We start from the raw sequence: 15,341 nt of genomic DNA, 5'->3' as shown, positions 1-15,341 counted from the left end.
CTTCCTAAGCCTTCCTTTCCAGATTCAAAAGGATCTTGTGAATATACTTAGCATTTGAAGTTATTTAAAAACAGGTGCCCCATCAGTCCGTTACCATTTTCTGTTTTATTTCTCAATATCTCAGTTTTTCTTTGGCCTTCCATCTTCTAGTAGAGCATTAAAAATAGACTGAAAGTGAAAAATAGACTCCTTTAGTGTGCCAAAAATCCCATCATAGATAGATAGATAGATAGATATTTAAGTGTAGTTGGCAGGATAACATAGATAATATCCCATCTTGTAGGGTCTTATGGTGACCCTATTTTCTCCTATTATACTCTTTATTGTGTAGACCTTAATAATGTCTAAAACCCAACAAACTTACCACTCTGTGATCAGGTACTTTAGCACTTCCTACCCCCTTCCCTTCTAGATCTGTAACCTCAGGCTATTAGAGTAAAGAAACATGCAGGAGTTACGTTACACATTTAATTATGTATTATTGATAAAAATGCCCAGAATTATTAAGTAAGCAGAATACTACATGAATATTGGCAAACCATACCCTTACATGGCCTCTGATTCAAAATCACTCGTAAATAGTCATATTTCATGCCAGTATAATTAGTTTACCTGTCCTTCCCTGGGCCAGTTATCAAAGAAAGCGTTCAGGAACAACTCATCCCCAGTTTCTTTGTTTAGGCCGTTTATGTCCTTCCTGCTGTGGATGGCTTATAGGCTCTCACTACAAACACAGTCACCCTTAACAAGCTGGTTTGTAACGCGCTCCATGTCACTCACCATAAATTTCACACCCCGAGTCAGCCCCAAAGACTGGGGAGTGGGTGGGTGGGAGAGTGCTGTATTTGGGGGCTGGATTGGTAAACATCAAAGCACCATTGTTCACATCAATAAAGTAAAACCTGCTTCATGAAACACTAATATTACAGTAAATTAGCTGTGTCTAGCTACAAATAAAGACATAGAAAACATTTATCAATGTATACAACAGATATCACTCCTAGACAGAAATTTTAGTATAGTTGGCAGGATGATGGATAGAAAGCTAATTCTTCACTTTTTGATACAAAAGTATTAATTTTGCTTAACCATTCCAGTCCCAGAGATGAACTGATACAATTTTTAACTGGTTATAAAGTGTGTTTTCCAAAATAAATCAATCTGATTTTTATTGTTATTATCAAATACTCTCTCTGACACAAATGATGTTCCATTTGATATCTCATTCGACCTGAAGTGAACATTTTTAATCTCCATTCTATTTGTTTAAATTACATTCTAAGTTTATGTTCTCAATCTTTAGACCAAATTGTTACATGTAAATCAGAAATAGGTAGAAATCAGATACCCAATTAGATAAGTCATCCCCATTAAATCCACAGGCATTGCAGCCAAATCGGTTGCAAGGCAAAAATTGAGTGTGCAAAAAAAAAAGATACATGAATTTGAAAATAACTGAGTATGAAAATCATTTTAATAGAACAGGACCATGATGCAGTGGTTAGCACTATGGCCTAAATATGACATGGTACTTTAAAAAAAAAAACATTTATCCTGTCATAGGAACTCCATGGATTGTGCAAGTTGGGTGCAATTTTATAACAAATTGCATAGTTCTACTTTCTAGACTTAAACTAGGTGAGAAAATATATTAAGATATGTATTTATTATTATTAACATCTGTCCTCTTCACTGTTCACACAATCAACCATAACATAATGATAATCTGAGCAGACCAGGCCACCTTATGCTTAATTTCTTTCATCTTTTCCTGAGGATTTCCCAGATGTAGTTCATCCCACACATCCCAGGTCTGCCCCTCAGTCTTCTTCCAGTGGCCTTGTCCTGTGAGAGGTTTCCAGGCGCTTCCTAACTGCTTACCAAAACCATCTAAAATAATTAATCTCAAATGGAAGAACGAATAGTTTTATCCCAACATCCTCTCACATTACTGACCTCCTCACTCTATAAGAGAGAGTGGCCCAGAGTTGCCTTTTTTTAGCTCACTACCAAGGCCTTGAGAACAAACGTAAGGATGAAAATGAAGACAAACCCATTGATTGAAAGCTTCATACAAGGTCTTACCTCACTTCCTCACCAGTCTAGTACAATGTCTGCACAACGGCTACCACAGCACCATTTTCTTTGTCAATCTCACAATACCCCCTTCTCTAACTCGTGAACAAGACCTCATGGTACTCTTCCACTTGGAGCAGAGGCTCATCCTTTACTCCTTCTCAGTCTGAGGTTCAGCTATTTGAGAGCATCTCCATTCTAGGATCTCAGCACACACTTTTCAAAGGAGGCTGAAAAGCTTGGTAACTGACACACACAGACACACACTCTTGCTTCTTTTTTGGAGAGAGGAGGCCATCCCAGTCTGGTTGCTCTGAGAAAACTGACCCTGCCTTCCAAACAAGACTGAAGAGGTATGGTAGCAAAATACCCACACAGCTTTTAAGATGCGGTCAGATTTCTTCTACTCTGTGCTAGTTTTAAACAACAGATTATTAGCCTTGTGTTAAATGTCGATATAAAAGGACTTTAGAGTCTCAATAACTAAGGGCTGGATTGTCTACAGGAATTCTGTCTGATATCAGGTATCATGTTTATGCTGTGTATGTGTAATCAAAAGTATTTTGTTTTATCCTGAAATAATGCCATGAAGTTATTTTGAAGAAATTGTTCAGTGGAGAGATCAGCTTGATCCGCCTGACTCATAAAGCAGGAGCACCAGGTGAATGTCCTTTAGGACTGTTTGCGTCAATCTGTATAGTATCATGATTCACAGGGAGGAGGGTGCATTTGAACATAATGATTTCTCAGGAAATGAAACTAAAAATATTTTTATAGCTGTTTGTATGAGAGAATCCTACAAAGTTAGTAAGACGCTAAAATAGAAGAACTGGTTACTGAATCTTTACATTAAACAAACTCCACCTCCTGCTGTACCCTGAGGCACAAAACAATACTTTAAACAAATGAAGATGACGTCTGTGGATTGGAGAAAAAAGCCGATTGGACAGAACGTTCCAGAAAAGCAAACTCCACTAAATAAAATGCCAGAATTCACAAGCTGCGCAGAGAAAGAAGAGCGTAACGGGTTTAGTTTTCAATTTATAGCTTCATTCTTGCAATAAATAAAACAAAGTCAGAGATTTCGTGGCTAATACCTGTTGAGGACTGCTTGCTAAATACACATCAGAAAAATGCAGAAATGTAAGTTCCTGCAAAAAGAAATACTTATGTTTTGTCTTTTTAAATATGTACCTCTTACTTTCATGGATGCTTAATTTAGCAATTCAGAAGTGTAACTGAGTGATATTTGATATGAATTCTGGTAGACCTTGCATAGAGTGTACAACTGAAAACCTTATTCTAAAGAACAAAGATAAAGAAAGCTCTAAGCAATTGTTGAGAAAAGTAAATATATTAAGAAGTATATAAAATCATTTTTGAATGTCATATATTTTCCAGTTGTATGTAACAGAAATTGCCATAGTCATGTACTGTTACACACCACGTAACGTAAAGATATTAGAAATAAAAACATTCCAGGAAGTGTCTTGCAACAAAAACTTAATTGTTTTGCTTGTTGGATTGTTTTTCTAAGTTATTATTAATAGTTTGTATGTAAAGAAACATGCATAGAATTTGTCATGTTAAATATTTGTGCATTAATTCAACGTATCCATTGTTGGTGATCTTCCCACTTAGTCATCTTTATAGAGCCAACAGAAGTCCTCATCAAGCAGCGATCTTCATATGCTCTGGCTGATTCTTGGCAGAACTATATGCAAAAACAAAAAATGAAATTATATTCATATCCACTGCATCCTAGAAATTAGAGAAATATAAAAAAATTGTTTTTCTATGTTTAGAGAATTGCTTAAGGGCTCATTCATGTAGTATTAAGCTACTGTTATTATATAAATTACTGCATAGTAACATTAGTAATATTAGTCTAATAATAAAGACATACATACTAATAATTGATGGCACATGGTTTGCCATGAATGGCAGCCCTTTATGAAATTTTCTAGTTGTAAAAAAATCTTTCTTGTTGATTGGTAATTTTTGAATCTCTGAGAATTTTGTTTCACTTTTGTTTTTTAGGATTGTTTTGTTCTTGTGCTTATTACGTTATTGTTGTGTTTTGTAATTGCTGTAACACCGTCTTGCTTTTTTAGATAGCAGCATTTTGTGTATTCAACACCCTGACGCATCGGCCATCATTAGGCAGCAGGGCCTTAGAAGTCATGTCGCATAACATTATGTAAGCTGTTGTCACCTGTGCATCTTTGTCTACATTTGTGGATACAAATCACAAACCTTTTGCAAGTGCATTTCCTCTTGAACTTTTAGGTATTTAGAAAATTTGCACTGAACTTTTTTTATTAGTTCTGTAGCTGTAGGGGGCGCTATCGCTCCCTTGAACCCTCAGGTACCACTCCAAATACCAGGTAAAAGTACAATTATTATTCTTTTTATTATAAATACGTGCACTAAGCACCCTCCACTCCACACTACTCATACAAATACCAATTCCCTAATTAATCAGAAATAATACACACTCCTCCTCTCCCAGATACTTAGCCACCCTTCCTCCCAGCTCAGCTCAGTGTCTGGGCTTTCCCACAGTCCAAAACTTTTTTGGACAGGACTAAAGTTTGTAGACTTTGAACATTTGATCATGTATTTGGCTTATCAGGTGTTCATTTGTCTCCATGGTTTTGTCTCTCGCTAGTTCTTTTGACTTATGCCTTCTTCTCCTTATCCCTAGTAGTTCTTAGTGTTGTCACCTACTTATTTTGTGGTGGCAGTACACTGACTGCTAAGTGTCCTGACTTCTAAATTCAAAGTATGGCACAGCCTCTGACAGTGGAGTTTGAACATTTTCATAGAGTCGTTATTTGACAGGCAGTGTGGCATAGTGGTTAAGGCTTTGAACTTTAAACCCTGAGGCTGTGGGGTCAAATCCCACTAATCCCAGGGAATTATAAATCCATCCATCCATCCTCTTCCACTTATCCGAGATTGGGGCAGCAGCGGGGGCAGCAGCTTGAGCAGAGATGCCCAGACTTCCCTCTTCCCGGCCACTTCTTCTAGCTCTTCCAGGAGAATCCCAAGGCATTCCCAGGCCAGCCAGGAGACATAGTCCCTCCAGCATGTCCTGGGTCTTCCCCGGGGCCTCCTCCCAGTTAGACGTACCCGGAATACCTCACCAGGGAGGCGTCCAGGAGGCATCCTGATCACATGCCCGTGCCACCTCATCTGACTCCTCTCAATGCGGAGGAGCAGCGGCTCTACTCTGAGCCCCTCCCGGATGACTGAGCTTCTCACTCTATCTTTAAGGGAGAGCCCAGACACCCTGCGGAGGAAACTCATTTCAGCCGCTTGTATTCGTGATCTCGTTCTTTCGGTCACTACCCATAGCTCATGACCATAGGTGAGGGTAGGAACATACACCGACTGGTAAATTGAGAGCTTTGCCTTGCGGCTCAGCTCCTTTTTCACCAAGACAGACCGATGCAGAGCCCTCATCACTGTGGACGCCGCACTGATCCGCCTGTCAATCTCCCGCTCCATTCTTCTCTCACTTGTGAACAAGATCCCGAGATACTTGAACTCCTCCACTTGGGGCAGGATCTCGCTCCCAACCCAGAGATGGCATTCCACCCTTTTTCGGCTGAGGACCATGGTCTTGGATTTGGAGGTGCTGATTCCCATCCCAGCCACTTCACACTCAGCTGCAAACCGATCCAGAGAGAGCTGAAGATCACGGCCTGATGAAGCAAACAGGACAACATCATCTGCAAAAAGCAGTGACCCAATCCTGAGCCCACCAAACCGGACCCCCTCAACACCCTGGCTGCACCCAGAAATTCTGTCCATAAAAGTTAGCCTTGGCGGAGTCCAACTCTCACTGGAAACGGGTTTGACTTACTGCCGGCAATGCGGACCAAGCTCTGACACCGGTTGTACAGGGACCGAACAGCTCTTATCAGGGGGTCCGGAACCCCATACTCTCGGAGTACCCCCACAGGATTCCCCGAGGGACACGGTCAAATGCCTTTTCCATGTCCACAAAACACATGTAGACTGGTTGGGCAAACTCCCATGCACCCTCCAGGACCCTGCTAAGGGTGTAGAGCTGGTCCACTGTTCCACGACCAGGTCGAAAACCACACTGTTCCTCCTGAATCCGAGGTTCGACTATCTGACAGACCCTCCTCTCCAGGACCCCCAAATAGACTTTCCCAGGGAGGCTGAGGAGTGTGATCCCTCTGAAGTTGGAACACACCCTCCGGTTCCCTTTCTTAAAGAGGGGGACCACCACCCCGGTCTGCCAATCCAGAGGTACTGTCCCTGATGTCCATGCGATGTTGCAGAGATGTGTCAACCAAGACAGTCGTACAACATCCAGAGCCTTGAGGAACTCCGGGCGTATCTCATCCACCCCCGAAGCCCTGCCACCAAGGAGTTTTTTGACATCCTCGGTGACCTCAGTCCCAGAGATGGGGGAGCCCACCTCCGAGTCCATAGGCTCTGCTTTCTAATTGGAAGGCATGTTAATGGGATTGAGGAGGTCTTCAAAGTATTCCCCCCACCGATCCACAACGTCCCAAGTTGAGGTCAGCAGTGCACCATCCCCACCATATACAGTGTTGACACTGCACTGCTTCCCCCTCCTGAGACACCGGATGGTGGACCAGAATCTCCTCGAAGCCATCCGAAAGTCGTTCTCCATGGCCTCCCCAAACTCCTCCCACGCCCGAGTTTTTGCCTCAGCAACCACCGAAGCCGCATTCCGCTTGGTCTGCCGGTACCTATTAGCTGCCTCCAGAGTCCCACAGAACAAAAGGTCCTGTGGGACTCCTTCAGCTTGATGGCATCCCTCACTGCCAGTGTCCACCAACAGGTTCAGGGATTGCCGCCACGACAGGCACCGACCACCTTACAGCCACAGCTCCAGTCTGCCACTTCAACAATAGACGCACGGAACATGGCCCATTCGGACTCTATGTCCCCCACCTCCCTCGGGATGTGGTCGAAGTTCTGCCGGAGGTGGGAGTTGAAGCTACTTCTGACAGGGGACTCTGCCAGACATTCCCAGCAGACCCTCACAACACGTTTGAGCCTACCAGGCCTGACCGGCATCCTCCCCCACCATCGAAGCCTACTCACCACCAGGTGGTGATCAGTTGATAGCTCCGCCCCTCTCTTCACCCAAGTGTCCAAGACATGTGGCCGCAAGTCCGACAACACGACCACAAAGTCGATCAACGAACTGAGGCCTAGGGTGTCCTGGTGCCAAGTGCACATATGAACACCCCTATGCTTGAACATGGTATTCGCTATGGACAATCCGTGACGAGCACAGAAGTCCAATAACAAAACACCACTCGGGTTCAGATTGGGGGGGCCATTCCTCCCAATCACGCCCTTCCAGGTCTCACTGTCATTGCCCACTTGAGCATTGACGTCTCCCAGCAGAATGAGGGAGTCCCCAGAAGGTATGCCCTCTAGCACCCCCTCCAGGGACTCCAAAAAGGGTGGGTACTCCAGACTGCTGTTCGGCGCATATGCACAAACAACAGTTAGGACCCGTCCCCCCACCTGAAGGCGGAGGGAGGCTACCCTTTCATCCACCAAGGTAAACCCCAATGAACAGGCTCCATGTCGGGGGGCAATAAGTATGCACACACCCACTCAACGCCTCTCACCGGGGGCAACTCCAGAGTGGTAGAGAGTCCATCCCCTCTCAAGGAGATTGGTTCCAGAGTCCAAGCTGTGCGTCAAGGTGAGCCCGACTATATCTAGCCGGAACCTTTCGACCTCGCGCACTAGCTCAGGCTCCTTCCCCTTCAGAGAGGTGACATTCCAGGTCCCAAGAGCCAGCTTCTGTAGCCGAGGATCGGACCGCCAAGGTCCCCGCCTTCGGCCACCACCCAACTCACACTGCACCCGACCTCCTTGGCCCCTCCCATAGGTGGTGAGCCCATGGGAAGGAGGACCCACGTTGCCTCTTCGGGCTGTGCTCGGCCGAGCCCCATGGGTGCAGGCCCAGCCACCAGGCACTCGCCATTGAGCCCCACCTCCAGGCCTGGCTCCAGAGGGGGACTCCGGTGACACGCGTCCGGGCGAGGGAAAATGCCGTCCAAATTTTTTATTCTTCATAGGAGGTTTCTTTAAACTGCTCTTTGTCTCATCCCTCACCTAGGACCAGTTTGCCTTGGGTGGCCCTATCAGGGGCATAAAGCCCCAGGCAACAGAGCTCCTAGGATCATTGGGACACGCAAACCCTTCTACCACGATAAGGTGGCAGTTCGAGGAGGGGCCAATTATAAATGTTGATTTTTATTTGGTTTGTGTGAATGCTCTTGGGGAGAAGGTTCAAATTCCCAGTATCTGTCTGTGTAGAAATCACACTTTGATACTTTCCTTGCTTATCCATAAGACATGCACATGGTGTATCCTAAACTGAACAGGAACCTGCACCCTACAATAAAATAGCAGATTTGGAAAAAGGATGCATGGTGGTAATAAAAAATTAGAAAAATACAATGAATTTTGGAAATACAGTATTCTGTAAAAAAGATTAACTATTTTTATTGTACACATTACAATGTCTTTTACAACTGCACATAGTACTCAGAGTTCCACTCAAAAGTTGACTAAATGGTTATTTAGAGCCAGTGTTCTTTTTTAAATTTATTCCATTCTAAAAGGTAGATTCATCTTATTTATTCTTTCAATCACTAGTTAAACCTATTCATTTCAATTTGGTGTTCCAGATGTACTGACAGCATCTGGTGCAACTGCACACCAGTTCATTGCATGCACACCCACACTGTACTACTAACGAACAATTTCAGACATGGATGTTAATCCAATGCCATGTCTTTGGGATGTAAAACCAACTACACAAAGCAAAACTCATACACACACAAAACCAATGTGCAAACTCCATCAGCAGGCATTTCTAACAGTAAAAGCAATAATAAAGGAATATTTTAATGCCTAAAAATGTTTTCAGATACAGACTGATTGAGGATAAAGATAATTTGACTAAGTATCCACAACAAACAAGAGTGATTGTCTGAACTGTCAATTGAATATATGTCTTTAATTCTGACTTTTCTGTCTGATAACAGCAAAACCAACAATAGGGAACATTTTCGGACATCTGGTCGAAATGAACAAGAGCCAGCAGGAGGCACACCATCAGCTTCAGAAGGAGATTCGTGGATTGGTTGAATTGAACAAAACCCAGCTGGAGGGAAGCTGTCAGCTTCAGGAACAGATTCGTGGATTGGTTGAAATGAACAAAAGTCAACAGGACAGAAACCATCATCTTCAGGAACAGATTTGTGGGTTGGTTAAAATGAACAAGAGCCAGCAGGAGGGATTCCATCTGCTTCAGCAACAGGTTTATGAAATACAAGGAACGATATTAAAAGCCCTGCTCCACCAACAACCTGAAATGAGGCATCAAGTTACAGGTGAAGAGGTTCCTGGCCTCAGCACTGGACCTTTGGAAAATTCCACTGCTTCAGGTTTGTTTATCAAAATCAGGATAGCAGAGTAGATCCATATTCTCTGTTATATAACAAGAAACCATCCCAGTAAGAAACACACATACTCACAAGCACCCTGAAGGCTACCCTATACAAGGGGTGCAGATTCTTGGCCCAGTTCTTCATTACAACCCATTATACAATAACCCTCTTTGTACAATACATGTCATTTATGACAGAAGTACACTCTTTAGATTTCTATTTAGCACCAATTGCTAGCATAAATCCATTGTCACCCAATTTTACATTTGCAAAAAAAAACACCTTAAAATTTGAGCTGTTTAGACTTACCCTGTATTACACTCTTCAATTTCCAGTTAAAAAACAGCAAAAGAACAACATTCATAGGACACATTTTTTTAACACACAACTGGGTGTATTAAAATCCAAAAAATCCAAAGCATATGTTTAAAATTCATTCAGTTATATATTGGTCCTCAATTTGCCAGTGTCATTTGATTCTAGAGTTATATATGACTGAAACACAGCCTACAGTGCACATTATCTTTTTGGGATGTTCCTCACATTTGAACTACTGGCCTTTATCGTCTTATGAAGCAAGTTGTGCTCAATAGTTGTTAAATAAACCAAAGGACTTTAGCATGTCTCACAGTTTATAAAACTACTGTAATGAATATATGGAAGATAAATAATTTTATCTTGTTACTTAAAAAGTAAGCCCTTCTTGTTGGCTCTAAATCATTGTCTTGCCAACCATTTTATCCTTTTAATTTTCAAGGCATTAACATTTTAGCTATTAACTACTGTATTACTGAGGTGTTTATTCTCTAGATCAAGTTTGGTGTCACTTGCTGTGTATGTTTTTATTTCTTTGTAGCACATATCATTTGAGCCACATGCATTTACTGCTTACTGATTAACTGCATGCACACTTTGATAGAATTTTCTAAATAATCAAGACATTTGTCTGTATATTTTGCAGATAATTATAGAAGAAGAGAAGAGTATACAGAATATGTAGAAATGGAGATGGAAGGTACAAACCCATTACTGCATAATTCCTACTGAGCTTTAGCTTCATACTTTGTGTCTGAGCTCAGATGGCTAAGCTAATAATGCATTAAATATTATACTAGGAAATAGGTGGCTCTATGGTTCTCAAATACAGATGGTTCATATTGAGCAAGCTGAACAGTTTCATTTTGGCCAAATACTCTTTTGTTTTTGGTATGAACACATACCACTCATAGTGAGCATGTCACCACTCCAACTTTCAAAAGTAGTTGTCCTCAAACCAACAAGGATGCAAGGATACATAAGCAATGTTTGCACGAGGGTGCAAGTTGTGAGTTGTTAATGATCTCCTCATTTGTCAGCATAAGTTTCTCTGTCATTATCATTCTTGCATTCTGTAGTATAGAAAGTATGTGTAGCATTTCGATGAGCCATAGTGTTATCCAGCTGCTCAATGGCCCTGTATTAAGGCCTACCTCTTATTGTCCTTCATCACTGAAGCACCTTCTTATGTTTGACTTGACACTCAAGAGATGTTTTTTTCTGGAGTTCTTTTTTTGCGCTGTAAAGCACTTGAGGTCAGTTTGTGCAGGTACTCCTCTTTGTGTATTCGGTTTTCAATACGTGGTGCTCAGTAGATGGCACTGCTGCTCTTTTTCTTCATATGAATGGCCTCAGCAATGCCCTTCACGCTCAGCAGGTATTGCTGTTCTTTTCCTTTCTGCCATGTCTCTCTCTCAGGTAGTTTGCTATAAGATAGAAGTGAACCCTGATAACTTTGCAGAGGTTGGCACTACCCAAATTCATCAGCATGTATCACTTCGTAAGATTTCAATAAAGTGTAAGGTTAAGCTTCTGGCCACAGCATTTCAGAAGTAACACATGACAAGCGGACACAATCCTTAGCATTTTTTGTAAGTATTGTTCCATTACATAGGTATTGTATATATTTTATATGTTCCATTACACATGTCATGTACTTCTTCCTATGCATGCCTTACAAAGAGCTCCTAAGTCTAAAATGTGTAGAGGTAGATAGTGCAGTAATATTAAACAATTTTTAGATTTGCTGTTACAGTTAGGTCCATAAGTATGAGAATTGTGTCACTGTCCAGATAATTTTGGCTATATACCTCACCACAATGGATTTGAAATGAAGCAATCATTACATGACAGAAGTGTAGACTTACAGTTTTCATTTCAGGGATTTAACAAAAACATCATATGAGCAAATTAGAAAAGACAGACATTTTTATACATGGACCCCCCATTTTCAAAGGCTCAAAGGTATTTGGTCAAGCTAACATAATCATAATTATAATGATAATTTTCAATATTTGGATGAAAATCCTTCACAGTCAATAACTGCCTGAAGTTTGAACCCATGGCCTTCTCCAGGTGTTGGGTTCCCACCCTCCTGATGCTTTGCCAGACCTTTACTGCAGCTCTCTTCAGGTGCTGCTTGTTCGTTGGACTTTTAGCCTTCAGTTTTATCTTCAGTAAATGAAATGCAAGTCCAGTTGGGTTGAGGTCAGTTGATTGACTTGGACATTCAAGAATATTCCACTACTTTGTGTTGTAAAGCACTTGGTTTGCTGTCACAGTATGTTTTGGCTCATTGACCATCTGTACTGTGAATCGTCGCAGCATTTGGATGAATCTGAGCAGACAGCATAGCACCCTGTGCACTTCAGAATTCATCCTGCTACTTCTGTCAGCAGTCATGTCATCAATAAACACCAGTGACTGACATCCATTGGCAGCCACACATGCTCATGCCATAACACTGCCTCCTCCATGTTTCCCAGATGATGTGGTATTCATCGGACTATGAACCATTTCTTCTCTTCTCCGTACTTTTCTCTTTCCAGCATTCTGGTACATATTGTTCTTAGTTTCCTTTGTCCAAAGAAAATTGTTCCAGAACTGGGAGACTTTTTAAAAAATGTTTTCTGGCAAAGTCTAATCTGTCCTACTATGCTTGAGGTTTACCAGTGGTTTGCACCTTGTGGTAAACCCTCTGTCTTTACTTCACAAAGTCTTGTCTTGATTGTAGACTTTGGCAATGATAGCTCTACCTCACAGAGAGTGGTCCTGGTTTGGCTAAAGGTCATGAATTGGTTTTTCTTCACCAAGTTCAGAATTCTGCAATCATCCAGCACAGTTGTCTTCTGTGGTTGTCCAGGCCTTCTGGTGTTGCTGAGCTCACCCGTGTGTACTGAGCATATCATTCAACCTGCACATCTGCCAGTTTTAGAAATATGAAACAGCTGTCCAATAGCGGATGTCTGTAAAGCCAAGCCAAGCAAATAAAATGCACATATAAAAATAAGTTGATGAGATTTTTCCCTTTTATGTCACTGTCAGTCACCTAGGCATTTTAAATAATAAACGTGGGAGAATCTAAAATGATTCTGGTTCTGAAGAAGGCACAGTTTGATTAATGAGACACAGTATATGTATCAATATTAACTATACATGTAAAAGTGAACTATTTTAACCATTATGATTATTAATAAAGAGACAAAAGCCAGTATGCTTGACCAAGGCCAATTAAGGCTAAGCAAACAAAACAATCCAAAAAGATATAATACATTGTGTTTGGGGTAAGACACAGGAAACCTCAAACAATTTTGGGGTGTCAGCTAGATTGTGCCATTTAATAAATTCTCGTAAACACAAAACAGGTGTGCGATGATGCAAAACAACTGAAAACAACTGGTAAAGGCTGCCACAAAACACGTACAATTACTCAGTAGACAGAGTCTTGTGTTCCATCCTGTAATCAGCTGTGGTCCAAATGAAACATCTCCCTTTGGAGACATTCAGCTTTTACAGGATTCCAGCCAGAAGGGTTACAGTCATTTGCCCTTATAGAGCGTCTTCTTGGCTCTATGGGGGAAAAAGTCCATCCATCCATCCATTGTCCAACCCGCTGAATCCGAACACAGGGGTCTGCTAGAGCCAATCCCAGACAACACAGGGCGCAAGGCAGGGAACCAATCCCGGGCAGGGCACCAACCCACCGCAGGACACACACAAACACCAAGCACACACACTAGGGCCAATTTAGAATCGCCAATCCACCTAACCTGCATGTCTTTGGACTGTGGGAGGAAACCAGAGTGCCCGGAGGAAACCCATGCAGACACGGGGAGAACATGCAAACTCCACGCAGGGATGACCCGGGAAGTGAACCCGGGTCTCCTTACTGCGAGGCAGCAGCGCTACCACTGCGCCACCGTGCCGCCCCGGGGAAAAAGTCCTGGAGTGGAATACATACCTTCAAGAAGCCTGAAGGTGAGCCCTCGACACGCATGCATGACATGATAAATAACTTGTATAAAATACATTTTCTAATAATTCAACCATTTGCTAAATTTGTCAACTATCTTTTTCCTATACAATCTAAAATGTGGCACTAATGGATTTAAAATAATAAAACAAAGTTTAAAAAATGATTAAGAAAGAAATGACCATTTTTAACTGAAGGAAGACCTCCATTTTTTTTTCTATATACATCTAGTATATTAAGCAGTGTATATAATTAAAATTATTAATATATAATTAAAATGGTTTGGTGCAGTGCAACGGTTAGTTTTCTATGTTGATCCCTATCAGAAATTTTTTAATATTAATTTCTAAGATTTATGTTTTGTTTTTTTTGATTTTATGGATTTTTATCTCTATTCTGGTGACAGCTTAGCATCACCAGTTTGTGTATTTGATTTTCCATGACACTTGCTATTCAGAGCTAAAGACCCTGTGCATTTAATTGGCGTGTGATGTGTATATTGTATGACAGGTGACATTATCATCACAGCCCTTCTCCAAAAAGTGGCTTAGTCTGTTGAAGCCTTTTAGAGAAACATTGGCTCTAAACTGTTTTCAAAAAATAGTATTCATTTACCACAGTAACTACAGAGAGTTAAAAAATGTAGACACAGGAAGATTGTGAAAAACTCAGGCCAATGCTGAGTAAACTGGGATGTGAAACCAGTTATTAAGGCTTTAAACCTCAAGGTTTCCAGTTCAGTCCTCACCTCACTGGGTGACCCTTAAAATTAATTAACAAGCCAGTTCTCTACTTATTAAAAACACTGGACAACCCTTAATAAATTACTTAAATTTGCCAGTTCCCCAGTTATTAAAAAATAGACAAGCCATTGGAAAATGTCACTGCATTGGGAAAGCACCTTGAGATGGTATTCAATATGAAAAGATGTATAAAATCAAATTTAAAAAGATCATCTTACTGTGCATTTTAAACTGTGACAGATGGCGATGAAGGAACAAGCAACGGTGGTGTGACTTCTACCTACGAAAGGCAAACGCTACCATCTCAGACCACCAAGAAAAGTTTAACCCCTAAAAGTTCAGGTTAGTGAGAGGATTTTTCTACTTAATACTTCCTCTTTCATATTTGCAAGACATCTCATCATTACATTATTTTTATATTTTTTGCAGATGCTTCTAGCCAAGGTCAGCACACATTGCACTTTGCTTACACATGTAATTGTTATAATTTGAGTATCAATAAAATGCAATTTACTGAGATGGCTGAGCACTATAGGGTCTAAACAGGCCTGGTATTGCTTTGAATAGAGTAAAGGCAGTGAAATAAGAAAGTACAACCTAAGCAGGTTTGTTAAATGTCACCACGTTGCTTCTAAAATCGTACAGGGTGTATTGAGATGTACAAGAAATGTACAGAAAATGGATTTCAAGAATTAGAGGGTTATTCCTCTCATGGGAATCTTGAGGACTGTAAGTAAGGAATGATTT

General features: G+C 41.4%; 2 protein-coding genes across 4 annotated transcripts in view; both read left to right on the top strand.

The window, feature by feature from the left end:
* Nucleotides 1-15,341, top strand: part of LOC127529834 (uncharacterized) — a 325,899-nt gene that overhangs the window by 257,589 nt on the left and 52,969 nt on the right. The window lies entirely within an intron of this gene.
* The window catches only part of LOC114661935 (uncharacterized), a 70,768-nt gene that overhangs the window by 37,985 nt on the left and 17,442 nt on the right, over nucleotides 1-15,341 (top strand). The window contains exons 2-3 of the mRNA XM_051934915.1: nucleotides 9,159-9,560; nucleotides 10,525-10,578. Coding sequence (XP_051790875.1) covers nucleotides 9,159-9,560; nucleotides 10,525-10,578 — 456 coding nt within the window. The remainder of the gene's footprint in view (nucleotides 1-9,158; nucleotides 9,561-10,524; nucleotides 10,579-15,341) is intronic.

Source organism: Erpetoichthys calabaricus, chromosome 12 (genome assembly GCF_900747795.2).
Source record: "Erpetoichthys calabaricus chromosome 12, fErpCal1.3, whole genome shotgun sequence".
NCBI classification, from domain to species: Eukaryota; Metazoa; Chordata; class Cladistia; order Polypteriformes; family Polypteridae; genus Erpetoichthys; species Erpetoichthys calabaricus.
This window is presented reverse-complemented; position numbering and strand designations above follow the sequence as displayed.